The sequence below is a fragment of the Canis lupus genome, chromosome 8 (genome assembly GCF_003254725.2).
Source record: "Canis lupus dingo isolate Sandy chromosome 8, ASM325472v2, whole genome shotgun sequence".
NCBI classification, from domain to species: domain Eukaryota; kingdom Metazoa; phylum Chordata; class Mammalia; order Carnivora; family Canidae; genus Canis; species Canis lupus.
In genome coordinates this window covers 41,615,228-41,631,085 of record NC_064250.1, presented here as the reverse complement: position 1 = coordinate 41,631,085, position 15,858 = coordinate 41,615,228, and the positions used below count along the sequence as shown (strand labels likewise).

General features: G+C 45.1%; 1 protein-coding gene across 4 annotated transcripts in view; it reads right to left on the bottom strand.

The window, feature by feature from the left end:
- The window catches only part of PLEKHH1 (pleckstrin homology, MyTH4 and FERM domain containing H1), a 51,610-nt gene extending 35,971 nt beyond the window's left edge, over window positions 1–15,639 (bottom strand). For 2 of the 4 annotated variants that reach the window (XM_049113283.1, XM_049113281.1), the window contains exons 1-2: window positions 15,229–15,382; window positions 7,884–8,043 (exon numbers count right to left, since the gene is read on the bottom strand). In XM_049113283.1, coding sequence (XP_048969240.1) covers window positions 7,884–8,009 — 126 coding nt within the window. In that variant the 5' untranslated portion in view covers window positions 8,010–8,043; window positions 15,229–15,382. Of the gene's footprint in view, window positions 1–7,883; window positions 9,940–15,228; window positions 15,383–15,569 lie in introns of those variants that run through there. The other 2 variants (XM_049113282.1, XM_035720239.2) reach the window with 2 other exon arrangements.
- Window positions 15,640–15,858: the final 219 nt, after the last annotated feature.

The following is a 15,858-nucleotide window of genomic DNA, read 5'->3' as shown; positions in this document are numbered from 1 at the left end:
TGACTGGCTCTGCCACAGTGTGGCTTTAGGGTAAGTTCCTTAACTGCTCTGTGCCTCAGTTTCCTCACCAGGAGAAAAAAGAGTAATGAGTCTTCACCTCTGACGGTTGCTGGGAACATTACATGAAGTGGCTCATGTTGTTTTGTTTTGTTTTAAGATTTTATTTATTTATTCATGATAGACAGAGAGACAGAGAGAGGCAGAGACACAGGCAGAGGGAGAAGCAGGCTCCATGCCGGGGGCCCGATGTGGGACTCGATCCCGGGACTCCAGGATCGTGCCCTGGGCCAAAGGCAGGCGCCAAACCGCTGAGCCACCCAGGGATCCCCCCATGAAGTGGCTCATGTAAAGCTCACGTGTACTGTGTGGCCCTTACTGAGCCATTTACAGTAAGCTACTTGTTGGTTTCTCATATACAGAGATGATGCTTTTGCCTGGGACAGTCTGGTGTTCACCTGTTGTCCCACAATAATTACTAACAGAGCTTTCTTTTCTCCCTCTAGAGTGTCTTGGGTTAGATGGGAAATCATATGGTTATCTGACTTATGATCCACCTACAGCAAGAATGGCTTCAAGCCAGAGGCTGCCAACTATCGTCTATAGGGTGTCTTGTAGGATAGGCAGCCTTAGGGGTATTTAGGTGACAGATAGAACAAGGCCACTCACTGCATGTCTGGCACTGGCTTAAACACTTACACGTATTGACTCATTTAATCTTCATCCCAATAGGAGGGAGCAAGTACTACCATTAGCCCTGTTGTGTATATAAGGAAATTGATGCAGAGGGGTTGGGTAACTTAGCTAACAAGTCACATGGCTGAGAGGCAGAACTCAGGAGGGCTGGCTACAGAGTCTAACTATACTGGTAGCCACTGCGCCTCTCATACGCAAATCTCAGTAAAAACTGAGATTCCACACACAATCCTTGGCTCCTAGCTTCCCTTGAAAATTCAGACCTGGACATGCTAGGGTTACATTTTCTTATGGCTATAAGTGGACTTCTTGTCTAGCTCTAGCACATTCCCAAAACCCACCTGTCTCACCTCTGTAAGTTAACCTGCAAGCATCTGAGTAGCAGCCTCCAGTTTCAGCTATTAAATGGTTATCTCTGTTATAAAGACAGTGGCTTTCAAACTTATTTTTTTTTTACTAGATCTTTTGTTTAATTAAAATCCTATGTTTAGTCCCAAATATATAAAATACAGCACCATGAGGTGCCCTAGTGTCTGACTACAGATAATACAGGAGAGAAAGGGCTCTGAGTCTTATCTGTGAGTTACCCTGCTCCTCTGGGGCACATGGGGCTCAAGATGTCCACTAGAAAGACAGCTGAATGAGGCTGAGGCAAGGCCATGGCAAGAGCTTGTGGCTATAGATCTCACTGTCAGGGGTGTAATGACCCATGCAGAGCTTACTCAAGGCTGATTCTTGGGTCTTACCCACAGAGGGTTTTAATTAGCAAGCCTGAAGCTGAGACCCAGGAACGAGCTTGGGAAGAAAATCTCAGGTGATCCTGAGGCAGGTGACCCACAGACCATACTCTGAAAAACACTAAACTGGCCCCAGAATGCTAAGCATAGCCAACTTCTGGGATACATTCTAGGGCCAAGCCCACATCATCACAGGGCTTCTCAAATGGCTTTAGTGATACAGAGCTCTATCAATACTATGGTTCCAGAAAAACACTATAGTGGACCCTATTAAAAATAGGTAGGAGAATAAAAAGCCTCTCTCTCTCTCTCTCTCTCTCCACACACACACACACACATGCCCATACACAGTGAATAAAGTTCTAGAAGGTATCTGCTCCCAAAGCAAATTGGATCTGTCAGCTAAGGTCAATTCTGTGATGACTTTATGCAGACTTCAACATAGTTCCAGCTAGTCCTGACAGCCCTAGTACTCTCCTTTCATAGTACCTGGCCTTTTCATAAATTGAGGTATTTAAATATATGTTTTTCTGGCCTCTGTGTTCTATCCATACATTGAGAAACTGATGCCTACAGAGAATCACTGCCTCTGTATAATCTATAGACTGAGAGGGGAGGAGTGACAGTAATTGTTCCTTTGTTTAAGGGGACTGAACTGAACCATTCATTGTTCAAGAAATAAAAGTCTTAAACTACAAATTTTTGGTTTATAAATGTAAAACTGAGTTATTGCATTTTAAAATCTTGGTGGAGCGAGTAAGAAATTCTAGAAAAGAGGAAGTGTACACCTTCCTATTGGAATGGGTCTGGGAAAAGTTGCTTCGGTTAAAAATATTCAAGCTTGGGACTCCTGGGTGGCTCAGCGGCTGAGTGTCTGCCTTTGGCTCAGGGCATGATCCCGGAGTCCTGGGATCGAATCCTGCATCGGGCTTCCTGCATGGAGCCTGCTTCTCCCTCTGCCTATGTTTCTGCCTCTGTGTCTGTGTCTTTCATGAATAAATAAATAACATCTTTTTAAAAAATTAAATAAATAAAAATATTCAAGCTAAAAAATGAGGGATGTTTTATTATATTACTACTTCCTCCTATAAGTCCACTCAAATCTCTTTTGGAAATAGGGAGTAAATAAATAAAAAATTTAAAACTTGTGTTAGTTCTAATTATTGATGCCATGTGTTCATCATTGTAATTTCTACTGTGGATAGCCCATCTGTGGATAGTTACTACACTCCCACTTTTCGGATGGCATAACTAAAGCACAAGTTTAGCAAGAATGAAAAAAAATCCAAGGGACTTTCAGATCCATCTATACAGCCTCCAAGAACAGTATCAAGTTTCAAATTGATCTGAACAGCCTTTGTGACTTCTTCAGTACACGAAGGAAGAGAGCCAGCGGTGGGGGAGTGGAGGTAGCAGGGACGGGACTGGTGCCAGGGAGCAGAGCAAGATGTGAACTCCAAGACGTCAGCCATTCCCTCGACTCCTGTACTGGATAGGAAGTGAACCCACAATTCACCTGGCTACAGAATTACGTGGTCCTGGCAGTCTGCATGTCCATGGCAACGGCACACCAGGCCTGGCAAGGTATAACAGCAGAAATAAGGTCTAATACTGTTTCCCCTCACCCTTAGGTGAGGGATTATGTGGTAACCTTGACATCTTTTCTTTAAAAAAATGTTTGCTTTTTAGCACAGATCATTCCATGTCCAGAATGGCAATTCTGCAAAGAGGGAGGCGAGTATGAGTAGGCTGTGGGATGGGGATGAAGGCAGGTTTCTAAGCCTTAGCAGCCAGTGGGCAGTATCTGATCCCAGGAAGGGCTGGTCCCCTGGGAAGCACCCAGGCTTGGCCTGCCCTGCACAACAGCCAGCAATGAGTGAGCACAGTCATCCAGGCAGTGCAATCCCCACCGGCTGGCGGGTGAGAGGGCTGGTCAGAGGGACCCAGCTGACCTGGCTCACCGGGTGTAGGTGGGTACTGGTGATAATTAACTAGTAAGTTCTAGGAGCAGCTACAAAGACAGGACCCGGGCTTGGCCCCAGCACGAGCTCTCCTGAGAAACCTGGGTCATCTCTTCCTATTGACGTATTGGGGAAAATCTCAAAGTGAACTGTTGAACCTGTCCTGTTGGTTTGGGGATGATTGCAGGTGATAGGCACAGGCATGACATTGAGCAACATGGTATTTATGGCTTTAAGGTTTCCTGCCAAGAGGTCTGGTGTTGGGCTAATGTCTTGGTACTCTTCCTTAATTCTTCCAGCCTGTGATTCCTAGTCAAGATTTCTTTCTCCTTTATCCCACACCCCAGTCTCTTCTGCCCCATGTCCACATGCTTCCCCTTTCTTTACCCAAGTCATATTCTGAGCCCCCAACTTTTAATGGCATTCCAGCTATATGACAATCAAAGGCAGCCTGGAAGAGAAGATAGGGCCAATCTTCTAAAAGTTCAAACTATTTAGACCCAAGGGGCTGCAAAGAAAGAAGGTGCTTATTGATGTGTTTAAGGACCCTAGGGTATAGGGGAGGAAGGCACTTTAAGATAGTTTTTATTATGAAATATTTCAGGAAACACAGAGAATAATATTTTTTTTATAACATTCTTTTTTTTTATAATTTTTTTTAAAAGATTTTATTTATTTATTCATGATAGTCACACAGAGAGAGAGAGAGAGGCAGAGACATAGGCAGAGGGAGAAGCAGGCTCCATGCAGGGAGCCCGATGTGGGATTCGATCCCGGGTCTCCAGGATCGCGCCCTGGGCCAAAGGCAGGCGCCAAACCGCTGCGCCACCCAGGGATCCCGAGAATAATATTTTAAAACACGTATCCACTACTCAGCTTTATCAAATCTTAATTTCTGCATATCTGCTTCTAGACATCTTTAAGAAATTGGCCACTACAAAATAAATAAATAAATAAATAAATAAAATAAAAAAAAAGAAATTGGCCACTACAGAGAAGCGAAATCCCCAGGATACTCTTAAATTTCACTTCTAGCATCTACCCCACACTTCATTGTGTTTACATTTTACCTCATTTGCATATATCCCTAAACAACAGCTAGACCATCTTGTAGGTTTTAAAACTTTATATAAACCATATTGTTCTCTATGAGTCCTCCCATCTTTTTTGTTCAGTGGTGGTGTTTGAGTTTTATACATTTAGCTCACCTGCTTCGTTTTTACCTGCAAGGTAGTATTACATTGTACAAATACACTCAGTATGTTTACCCACTTCCCTGTTGATTGACATGTAGGCTATTTCCAATTTTTCATACAGCAATGCTACATCCTTGTATGTGACAAGACATTCTTTTTTTAAATATTTTATTTATTTATTCATGAGACACAGAGAAAGAGAGGCAGAGACACAGGCAGAGGGAGAAGCAGGCTCTATGCAGGGAGGCTGATGTGGGACTCGATCCGGGGTCTCCAGGATCAGGGCCTGGGCTGAAGGCGGCGCTAAACCGCTGAGCCACCCAGGCTGCCCGAGGCTTTTATTTGTATGAGAGAGAAGGGGAGAACAGATACTGGGGAACAAGTAGCAGTCTTTAAGCCTGGAATTTAAGTCTAGAATAATGTTAATAAATGGAGTGTAGAACTTTCAAAGCAGTAGAGTTGAGAATGGAATAAAGTCTATTAAGTCTAGACCAGAAAGAAAAAGAGTATTTAAAAAAAAAAAAAAAAGGAGTAAATAGAAGACACAGAATGCAATGGTAGAAATAAATCCAAATATATCAGTCAAAAGAGACATATATAAGAATGTCTTGTCAGGACAGATTATTCTCTCAAGCATTCAGTTGTTCTGGATCATATATTTATCTTTACTATAGGTTCTGTTTTCCTGGGAGAATCCTGTGTGATCTGCTGAGGTCTTGTTTCTCTAGAGAGGTTCTGTATCTATTCCTACGAGGTCTCCTAGGGTCATCACTGGCCTAGGATTTAGCATTCCTAATCCACACAAATAGTATAAATTCTAATGCTAAGCCAGTACGATCATCAGGTTCTCAAGGAGGACTTTTATTTTGCTTTCTTTTGTTTTTTTTTGTGTGTCCAGAGCCTTGGCTAAGCATGAAATGCTGTTCTGTTATCTCCCTGTATTGGTAGATGATTTTTTTCCTTGTCTACCTTTTTATTTATGGTAAAGTACTTTGATAGTCCTGACTTTACATGAAAGTTTCAGTTTCAGCTCCAGCTTCCAACGGGCCAGACCTCATCTCTGTCTCCACAGATTAAACCTCACACTGCTCACTGCTACAGGAAGGCCAGTCACATAGCCTGTCCTACTGAGCTGCCAGAGTTGAGTACCACTTGGGTTTTCCTCTTCATTTTGCCCACTATTTTCTTCAGTTCGTGGCTCTAAATAATATTAATTTAAATATTTAATCCAATATTTCTAGGTGTTTCACAGCAGTATTTTTTTTAAAGGTTATTTTGAGGTCCACATTACTAGGAACAGAAGTCTCTTTCCTCTGACATCTTTCAAACCAGCCGGGAGACCCTTACTTATCCTCCACTCACATATCCTAAGGCAAAGTTCTCAAACTCTACAGTGTACAAATTTAATTTCTGGGAGCTCCTTAAACATGCAGACTATGAGCGGCACCCCCAGGAGCCCTGGATCAGGAGGACTGGGGTGGGGCCCAGGAATGTACGTGCTTAGTAAGTTCTCCAGGTTTCTGGCATGGGTGACAAGGACCATCCTTTGAGAACCACTATCTAAGGCCTGCTTCCCTCTTGCTGAGGTGGCTGAATTTCACCCTTTCTTAGTACCTGAATCACAGCCACAGGAACCCTGCTGGTTTCTGTTTTGCAAAGCCTGAACTAGGAGACAGCAATGACAACAGACCCAAAGTTCACAAGTTCTACTTCAGGCTAGTCCAGGGCCACTACCTCAGCAGTGGAAATGCAGAATAATGCCAATAACTTGTCTTCCTAGACTTCAGGGAGGGGGGATTATCAATAAAACAGGCTATTTCCTCAGGCTTTACAAACCAGACTTTGACATTACTTAGAGAGGACTGGACTGAATTTCACTTTTGTACTACGAAAGAAAGGTTGGCTAAGCAGATGGATAATGTAAACAAAATTAGAAAGAAGATAGTTGATTCGGTTAATATATATACATATATACGTGTGTGTGTGTGTGTGTGAGACTGTGTGTATGTATTACTGCAGGTCTCTACTCCCCATATAGGTTATGCTCCAAAATGCTTCTGAAAGTTAGCTGTTTAGAATGCACTTTCCTAGAGAAACATTACAAATGATGGTCAGTGTCCCAGACCAGCCCACCTTAGCCTAGAAAGCCAATAATTGTTCCCATTTAAGGCCTATTGCATGCCCAAACCTTTATATGTGACCTGACATAATTCTCAAAATAACTGAAAGACAGACATTTGTGTCCCTCCCTTACCAGTGAAGGGACTTGCCAGGGTCACACAGCTAGTAAGTGGCAGAGCCAGGTGGGTCTGGCTTCAAAACCTGTGTCCTTATCACCAGGAAACCAGGCTGCCTTCCATAGCTCTTAGGCTTAATAGAAGGTGACAGTAGGATGAGGATTTCCATTTTTCTCCCCTAAAACATTTTCTTTCCTCACACTGAAAAAGAAATAAAGGAATAATAGAACCTCCACTGCAGCCACAGTTGACGCAAGAGGTAATAGAGGACCAAGAAGATTTCTATCATTTCTCTGAAGCGGGAAAGAATGCAAGATGCAGCTTAGTAACCTGCTTTGATTTTGGACTTAAAAACAAAACAAAACAAAACAAAAAAACCCCTGGATTCCATTTTGCATGTGTGGAAAGTATCTTATTACAAGTTCACCTTCTGGGCAGCCCCGGTGGCTCAGCGGTTTACCACCGCCTTCAGCCCAGGGCGTGATCCTGGAGATCCGGGATCGAGTCCCACATCAGGCTCCCTGCATGGAGCCTGCTTCTCCCTCTGCCTGTGTCTCTGCCTCTCTCTCTCTCTCTCTCTCTGTGTGTATGTGTGTCTCTCATGAATAAATAAATAAAATCTTTAAATAAAGAAATAAATAAAAAGCTCACCTTCCTGCAATGAGTAGTAAACAAGCTTAGGGATCTAATGCACACTATAGTGAATATAGACAATAGTGCTGCATTATAATCATCAAACTTGCTAGGAAACTGAAACTTAATTATTCCAACCACTGAAAAGAAATGACAATTATGTAATGGGATAGAAGTGCCAATTACCACTACAAAGGCAACCATATTATAATATATAAATGTATCAGATTAACATGTAGTGTACCTTAAATTATATAATGTTATATGCCAAATATACTTCAATTAAAAATTGGGTAATAACTCAAAAAGAAGAAGGAGAAGTGGAAGAAGGAGAAAGTTCACCTTTTCCAACTCCAACTCTGTCTCTCTGTCTCTGGCTCTGGTAGAGACCTGTGCGGCGACACCAGTTAGCTCTCCAGGACTCACCTTGTCCGCCAGCAACTCCCGGATCTTGCTGGCCTGCAGGCGGAACCGGAAGAGCTGGGTTTCCAGGGCCAGGCAGCGCTTCTGCCAGTCCACGCTGGCCCGGGTCTCCACCTTGAGTTCTGCCATGACGGGAGCAACTTCCAGCTTGTTCCAGGGAGCCCTGGGAGCCAGCACACAGCGAGGGGAGAGGATCAGTAAGGATGTGAAGAGGAGGGCTGAGAAAACAGGGCTAGGGGATGCCAGTCACTGCTCTCCCTCTGTTCCACCTCCCTTAGCTCAGTGTGTCCCGTTCAGTCATAAGTTAGCTGAGCAAACTCAGGAACTCATTGTGACAGCCATAAAAAAAATTAAAAAAAAAAAAAGGGCCTCGTTTGTTTTTCATTTGATTACCTATTTAACAAATATGTATCCATTCAACAAACATTTATATGCTAGACACTGTTCTAGGCACTGGAAATGCAAAGGTAAATAAAAGAGGTCCCCTTATCTTTGAGTTTTCCAAGGAACTCTTAGGAAAGTAATAGCAAAATTACCATGTACTCAAATTGCTTCAATACGCAGGTAAATGGGAGCAGGGAAATGGGGTAGACTGTGGGGGAAGGAATGATGAGGGGGACGATGTTTAGGGGAGACTTAAAGTGAGGGACAGATTCATTTGAGATCACATAGTTAACTGGAGGAAGAACCCTGGTTTCCAGTTTAGTAATGATTCTACTACACCTATATAGATTTATCTATTTAACAATTAGTCTTTCTCTCTTTCTTTCTTTCCTCTTCTCTCCCTCCCTTCTTTCTTTCCTTCAAGTAGGCTCCATGCCCAATGTGGGACTTGAACTCACGACCCTGAGATCAAGAGTCCTATGCTCCACCAACTAAGCCAGCCAGGTGCTCCCATCTATATAGATTTTCATTTTTTTTATTTTTATTTTAAAGAGTTTATTCACTTATTCATGAGAGACACATGGGGGTGGAGGGGCACAGACACAGGCAGAGGGAAAAGCAGGCTCCATGCAGGGAGCCTGATGTGGGACTCAATCCCGAGCCTCCAGGATCACACTCTGGGCTGAAGGCGGCGCTAAACCGCTGAGCCACCGGGGCTGCCCCTATATAGATTTTTAGAGAAAAAGGTGTTCTCTTTTGGAACAGATTCTCACCCTAAGTTCGAAAATGCAAACCAAAAGATTGGTAGACATTTTGCTGTAGACTGTAGGTAGACTACAGAGGTAGACTCCGGGGAATGCCACAAGTCTTTGCATCAATTATACAAATTCAGAGCAAATCAAGTAGACACCTATAATATTCCCAGTTGGGGGAATATACTCAGATGTCTCCTGGACAAATTTTAGAGAAGATAAATTAGGTTGGGGATGAGAAAATACAGAAGCAGAGAGAGAGGACACAGAAGACTGAACACAAAGGAGCAATGAGCTGGAAGACACATCTGTCATCAGGACTTTAAAATGCCCCTCCCCCCCAGTAATAATGATGCTTGGCAACAAGCATAAATTTGGTCTGCCCCAAACCATGACATATGATTACTCGAGCATCAGGTGATTGTTAAGGAATGACTTTTAGTTTTTTAGGTTGATAATATTTTTACAATGTGATCAGTCAGAGATACATATGACTTACAAGAGAAATGATATAATCTGGGATATATGCCTTAAAACACTTTATGGTAGGAATGCTGGATGGCTTTGTCCTTTAGGCGTCTGCCCTTGCAGGACATGGGATCAAGCGGAGTCCAGCTCCCTGTTCACTAGGGAGTCTGCATCTTCCTCTCCCCTACCCCTGCATGTGCTCTCTCTCTGTCAGATAAATAAATAAAATCTTTTAAAAATAAAACAAAATAAAAAATAAAATACTTCATGGTTAGGGGGTTAGCAGTAGTGTGGGGAGGAGATATATGAAATAAGATTTATCAAATTGCTGATATTTTGAAGCTAGTTGATGGGCACCTGGGAGTTCTTTATATTTGTTTCTCTATTTGAATACATGCCTAGAGAGTTCTGTACTAAAAATTTGTTTTTTAAATCCCTTTTCACTTCTTCAGGAGCCACATGGCCTCAGAAAACCCAGAACCTCCTGTACTGTTGCCGGATACTACCTTGGTAACCAATGAGCTTATCTTCAATGGGTTAATCACCTCACATTTGACTTTTACAAGTATCTGTCTCCCATACCACAAATAGCTATGATTTATTGTGTTCTTATTGTATGCCAGGCCTGTGTGGCCTCTTTAATCCTCATGAAGATACGTAAGGCAAGACACTCTCACAATGAGGACAGGGAGGAACTGAGAGGCTATACAGAGTTCTAGAGCCAGTAAGTAGTGGGGATGGTATACTTGTTCCAAAATTCCTACTCTTAGCAACTGTGCTCTTTACCTATCCAGAAACTGAAAAGAATTCTGATTTCACAAAGAGTGAGCTGGATTGTTAAGAATGAGAGAACTATTTTATGGGATCTTTCAGGATCCTTGGCACTAAGGTGAACCCATATTCAAGATTTTCCAGGGCATCCTGGTCTCAAACATTCTGACACCACAACCTCTATAAGCACAGACATTTATCATGAGTCTCGACTTTCCATTTAGAACGCAGGGTCAGTAGACCTGTAGAGAAAGGCCCAACAATTAAACACTGATGGGTCTAGTATCTAAGTCTTTGGGTTCTGGGCAGCTCAGAACACTGGACATGTGACCTCAGCCCTGCTCTCCCGGGACTGTCATACTGAACAATCCCAACATTGTGACCTCCCAGCAATCCCCACCTCAAAAGACTGGGACCGACTGGAACGGCGCAGGAAGACAAAAGACAAAAACAAAACATGACCTTCTCTGAGCTAAGATCACAGCTGAAAAGACAAAACAGAACCTTGTGGAGCCTCTGGAGAAGAGAAGGCTGGGAGGCTTCATCGTGTTTGATTTGCTTTGTCCTTTAAAGGGATTTTGCTTTTTCTCATATGAATAAAAAAAGCGGCAGATCTGAAAGTAGGACCTGGGAGTCTTGCAATCTAGCTGAGGGCTAAGAATTAGCAGTAAAAACACCCAAATAACACCAAGGGGCAAGAGAAACTTAATCCTTTCGTGGCATTGAAAGAGTTTGGTGTATTTTAATTCCCTGTTATTGACTGTCAAAGCTGCAGCTCAGATTTCATGAGGACAGTGGAAAACCAAATCATCAAAATCTCCAGGAGCTTTGGAAGTAAAACACATCACTGGCCTCTGCCTAGCCCTGATATCTGAAATTATACCTAGACTGCAGGGAGTCCTTTCCCAATCAAGCATCTTATGACATCACATTTTTGAACAGATCAAGTGCTCTGCTGAAGCCTCTCCCTGCCCTGGAAATGCTAGTGTAGGGGCTGGACTTGTGCTAGGCTTGTCTCAGCATGTGAGGAGAGCTATAAGCTTTCAAAAGGGAACTGGAGCAAGGTGCCTACTGCCAAGCACATGGCCCAGAGGCTCTTCCGACAGAAGCAGGTGGTTGCCGCAGCAGCTATAAAACATGAGATGTTAAGGCAAACTACCAGCAAATTGAACTTCATCTGCTAAATCACCTCGCACTTGTCTCTCCCATAAAGATGTGCAAAGATGAGCAGAAGAGAATTTACAGAATGGTTTTTAACTTTCCAAAGTATTGTGACAGGTGTGATTTCTCTCCTGCTCCTCTCAATATCCCTGAGATGTAGGACAAGAGATATTATTCACAATGAACAGATAAGAAAACCCATCACATCCATGACTTGAGATACAGACCTAAGTAGTATCAGAACTGGGCCAAAAATCCCAATCTCCCAACATACAGAACATCCTCTTTCTGTGCAGATGCTTCAATAATGGTGGCGGAGTCTCATGCTATCTGACTAGCCTAACACAGAACATTAATGGCAAAACAGATGGGGAGATGAGAGAAGGGACAAAACCTAGTACAACTGTTCATTTTTTATTCTGGAAAGCTTAAAATATATACAAGTAGGGAGAATAGTACAGTAAGTCCCCATATACCCTCCCCCCAGCTACAAAAATCAACTCATGGCCGCTCTTGTGAAACCCACTTCTCTTGATTCCTACTAGCGCCCAGCATGCTAAACTGCTCAGTCAGTCTAACCTACTCAGACAGTCAAATGACTGCACCACCTGGAGCCCTGCTTTGGAACTCCCTCAGTACCCCGGCATCCTGGACTGACACAGCCCAGAGGTTGGTGGAGTATACCTCTGAGGCAGGGGCTGGGGCTGCGTGCAGGGTGGGTGATGAAAAGAGCCCACAGGGATCATCAGGTAACCTCAGACTCTAGGCCTATTATCAGAGAAAACACAGACTTGACCTGGGATGGCTTTGGCAAGTTTAGGGATTTGACCAGAAATTGACAAGATGCTGAGATTAAATTTAATTCAACCAAAAAATAAAAAAATAAAAAATAAATAAATAAATAAATTTAATTCAACCAACTTTTGTGAAGTGATTCCTATGTACAAGGTTGGGGACATAAAGATGAGTAAAGATCCCATGGCTTGCGAGCCTCAGGTCTATAGTCTGCATATCCTGGAACTTCCCTGCAAAGAGGACCAGCCAATACAAGACCCTAAAAGAAAGAGGTCAGAGGTCACCGCAGGTGGCTTCACAAGGTATCAGCGACTCTGTTCTGGGTACAGTTTCCACTGGGTTCTCCCATGTCACCTCACTATGGTTCACTCCCTGAGTGTGAGCACCTTTTGTCATTTCCACTTGCTAGTGATGGGCTACCACTATCTTCTAAAAGTGCTCGACTTTGTTGGCCACCCGTCCAACTGTGGGAAAGAAGAGCTTTGTGCCCTCTTTCTGGGGATAGAGCTGCGGGAGGATGAGTAGACACAAGTGCATAACTCCTTCTGCCCGCACCTTGTCATCTGATCAAGCCAACAATATGCATTTTACTCTTGGGTGCTAAGCAGCACATTTCACAATGTTGGAAGAGACAGGAAAAGGCGAGCATGTTCCAGCCTCCCGGGATTTAAATACCAAAAGGGACAATCAGAAGTAGCATCGTTTGAGAACATAACCAGTAAAGAGAAACAGCAGAGTGTAGTACTTACGGTCCTCCCCTCCCTTCTGGCATCAAATAAGCCTGGGTTTGAGTCCTGGCTCTGGCACTAATTAATCTTGTGACCTTAAACCATTTGCTTAACCTCTTGAGCCTCAGCGCCATTTTGAAATTGAAAGTAATAATATTTCAAAAGGAGGGCAATAATATTAGGCTGAATCGTATGAAATTATCAGCATTTAATGATTTTTTGACCTTCAAAAATGGCAACTTCAGGGATGCCTGGGTGGCTTAGTCCGCTAGGTGTCTGACTCTTGGTTTCAGCTCAGATCATGATCTCATGGATCGTGAGATTGAGCCCTGCACCTGTGCGGGCTCTGCTCTTACCTGAGAGTTCTCTTGAAGATTCTCTTCCTCTGTCCCTCCCCCCACTTGTCCTGTCTGTCAAATAAATAAATAAATCTTTTTTAAAAATGGCAATTTTATAGACCACACTATGTCATTTCTTTTGAGAATTAAAGGTGATATTACAGAAGCCTGGCATACAGTAAGCACTCAATAATGACAGCTACAATCGACAGTGAAAAGGCAAACCACCAGTGCCTGGGTATACTAGGGGATGGGGTCCATAGATGTGTTCACTACCAGATCCATTTCAGCAAGAACGGGATTTTTAAAAATTATTTTATCTCATTATTTTTGAATACTGAACAAAGGAGTATATGGTATAAAGTAAGGCTTCTTCCCACCCCTCTACATCAGCCACAGTTCTCCCCAGAGGCAGCTGTGCTATGGGGCTTTATGTCTTTCAGAGATATCCAGTGCAGACACAAGCATTCACATATATGTTGCATGCACAACACAAACACAAATGGTGACACACAATACACACTGTACTTAACCTATAACTGAGAGTTCTTCCTATATCAACATACACACCTGACCTGTCCTCCCTCCATGCTTTTTAACAGCTGTATTGTATAAGGGTCCCTTATTGACAGACATTTGGGCTGTTTGAAACCTTTAGCTAAAACAAAGCTGCAACAAATATATGTCATTCCATAGGCATCAGAGTATATCTGAAGGATAAAGTTCAGAAATGGAATATCTGAAGGATAAAGTCCCAGAAATGGAAATGCAGGATATACATTTTTAAATGGCCAAATAGTCCAAATTGCCTTCCCCAAGACTATTCGAATTCATATTCCAGCCAGCAATAAGTGCCTGCTTCCCGACGGAGGAGATCAGTTTTGAATTCATTCTTGACAGAATGGAGAGAAGGCTCAGCTGGGCTATCCAGAGAATGCAGGATGGTGGCTCAAGAGCCAGCCTGCTGTGAACTCGCCCAGATCAGGAGTGAGGGAATCCTCACACCTTAACATCAGCATGTATCAAGCACTCTGCAAACCACAAGGAGCACAGAGTTCCCTATATGGTTACACAGCCTCATAGAGAAAAGGGACTAGTGAAGACGAGGGCAGGATGAGGGAGCAGAGTAGGAGGTACATGCTTCTTCCCTAGAGCTGGTGACTTCTGAAAAGGGCAGAGCGGCACCACATTTTCTCAACTCAGTTGTTAGTCTCAATGAGTTGAGACCACAGGGTATCCCCACCCCCACCACCATAACTAGCTCTAAGCAGGTCCTCTCAGCAGCCTACTGGAGGAAAGTGGGCAACGGTGAACCACATCCCACATGTGGAATACAGGAGGCTCGGGTCTGAGTTTTGCCTCTTCCGCTTTTTTAGCTATATGACCTTGGGCAAATCACAATTTCTCTGAGTCTGCTTTCTCCTTTGCAAAATGGGGATAATAACACGCAGAAACTCTATCAAGTGTTAGATGACATTACCATACAGAAGTGTTCGGTGTTCGGTGACATTACCATACAGAAAGTCTGGCAGGTAGAAGACAGTCCAAAAAGCCTGGCGAAAGAACTCACGACTTTTCCAATGCCATTGTTATTAAGATGATCTTTCAAAGTAGAAAAAGTTTTACCTGGAACTGAGGCTCTGCACAAAAGAGTTTTATGAGATGGGCTCACAGTAAAAGTTCTAGAGATGTCCTGGAAGGGACAGATCCAACAGGGAGCGGATTCTACTTCCAAGTGAGGGTCTTCACTGCCTCTGCCCCCCTGCACCCCCGCCCCAGGAGGGTTCCCAGGTGACAGAGTCCTCTCTAAGGCTCCCGGGACACAAAGCTCCTGCCTGTCACTCAGTGCCCAACTTGTTTTCTTTTCTGCTTGGCTGACCTGCTTGTAGGAGTCGAGCCTGACCCAACAGAGTCCATAAAGGGGCCGCCGAGAAATCACAGAAGAGATTACCTGAGACGAGGCCGAGGCCGGGAGGAGAGCCGAGGGGGGACGCGAGCGGGAGGCCGGGCGGCGCGGCGCCAAGCCTGCAGCGCGCCCGAGGCCCTTCCCGGGGCGGCGGGCCCCAGCCGGTCCCGCAGTCCCGCTCCTCCCGAGGGGGCGGCTCCTCCCGAGGGGCGTCCGCAAGCCCAGCCGCGCTGCCAGCGCCGCGAGCGCCGGGTGGGGAGGCACCTGCTCCGAGTCGCCGCACGGCCGGGGGCGGCCGGTCCTCCGCGCCCCGCCGGTGCCCCCGGGCCGCGCACGCCCCGCGCCGCGCCTCCCGCCCACCCGGGACCCGGGCGCCCTCCGCTGACCTCGCGTCCTTCTGGGCCGGCTCGGCGGCGGCCGCCCGGCCTCGGCTCGGCGGCGGCAGGGGGCGCGGGGCGGGGCGCGGGCGGGCGGGGCGGCGGGGCGGCGGGGCGGGGGCGCGGCGGGGCGGGGGTGCCGGCGGGCGGGCCGCACAAAGCCGAGCCGGGCCTCGCGGCGCCCCATGCAGCGCGGCGCCGCGCCCCCTCCTTCAAGGCCGAGGCCGCCGCGGCTCCTCGGGCGGCTCGCGGGCAGGCACAGGAAATGACCTCAGCGGGCTCCAGCCTCCCCGCTCTC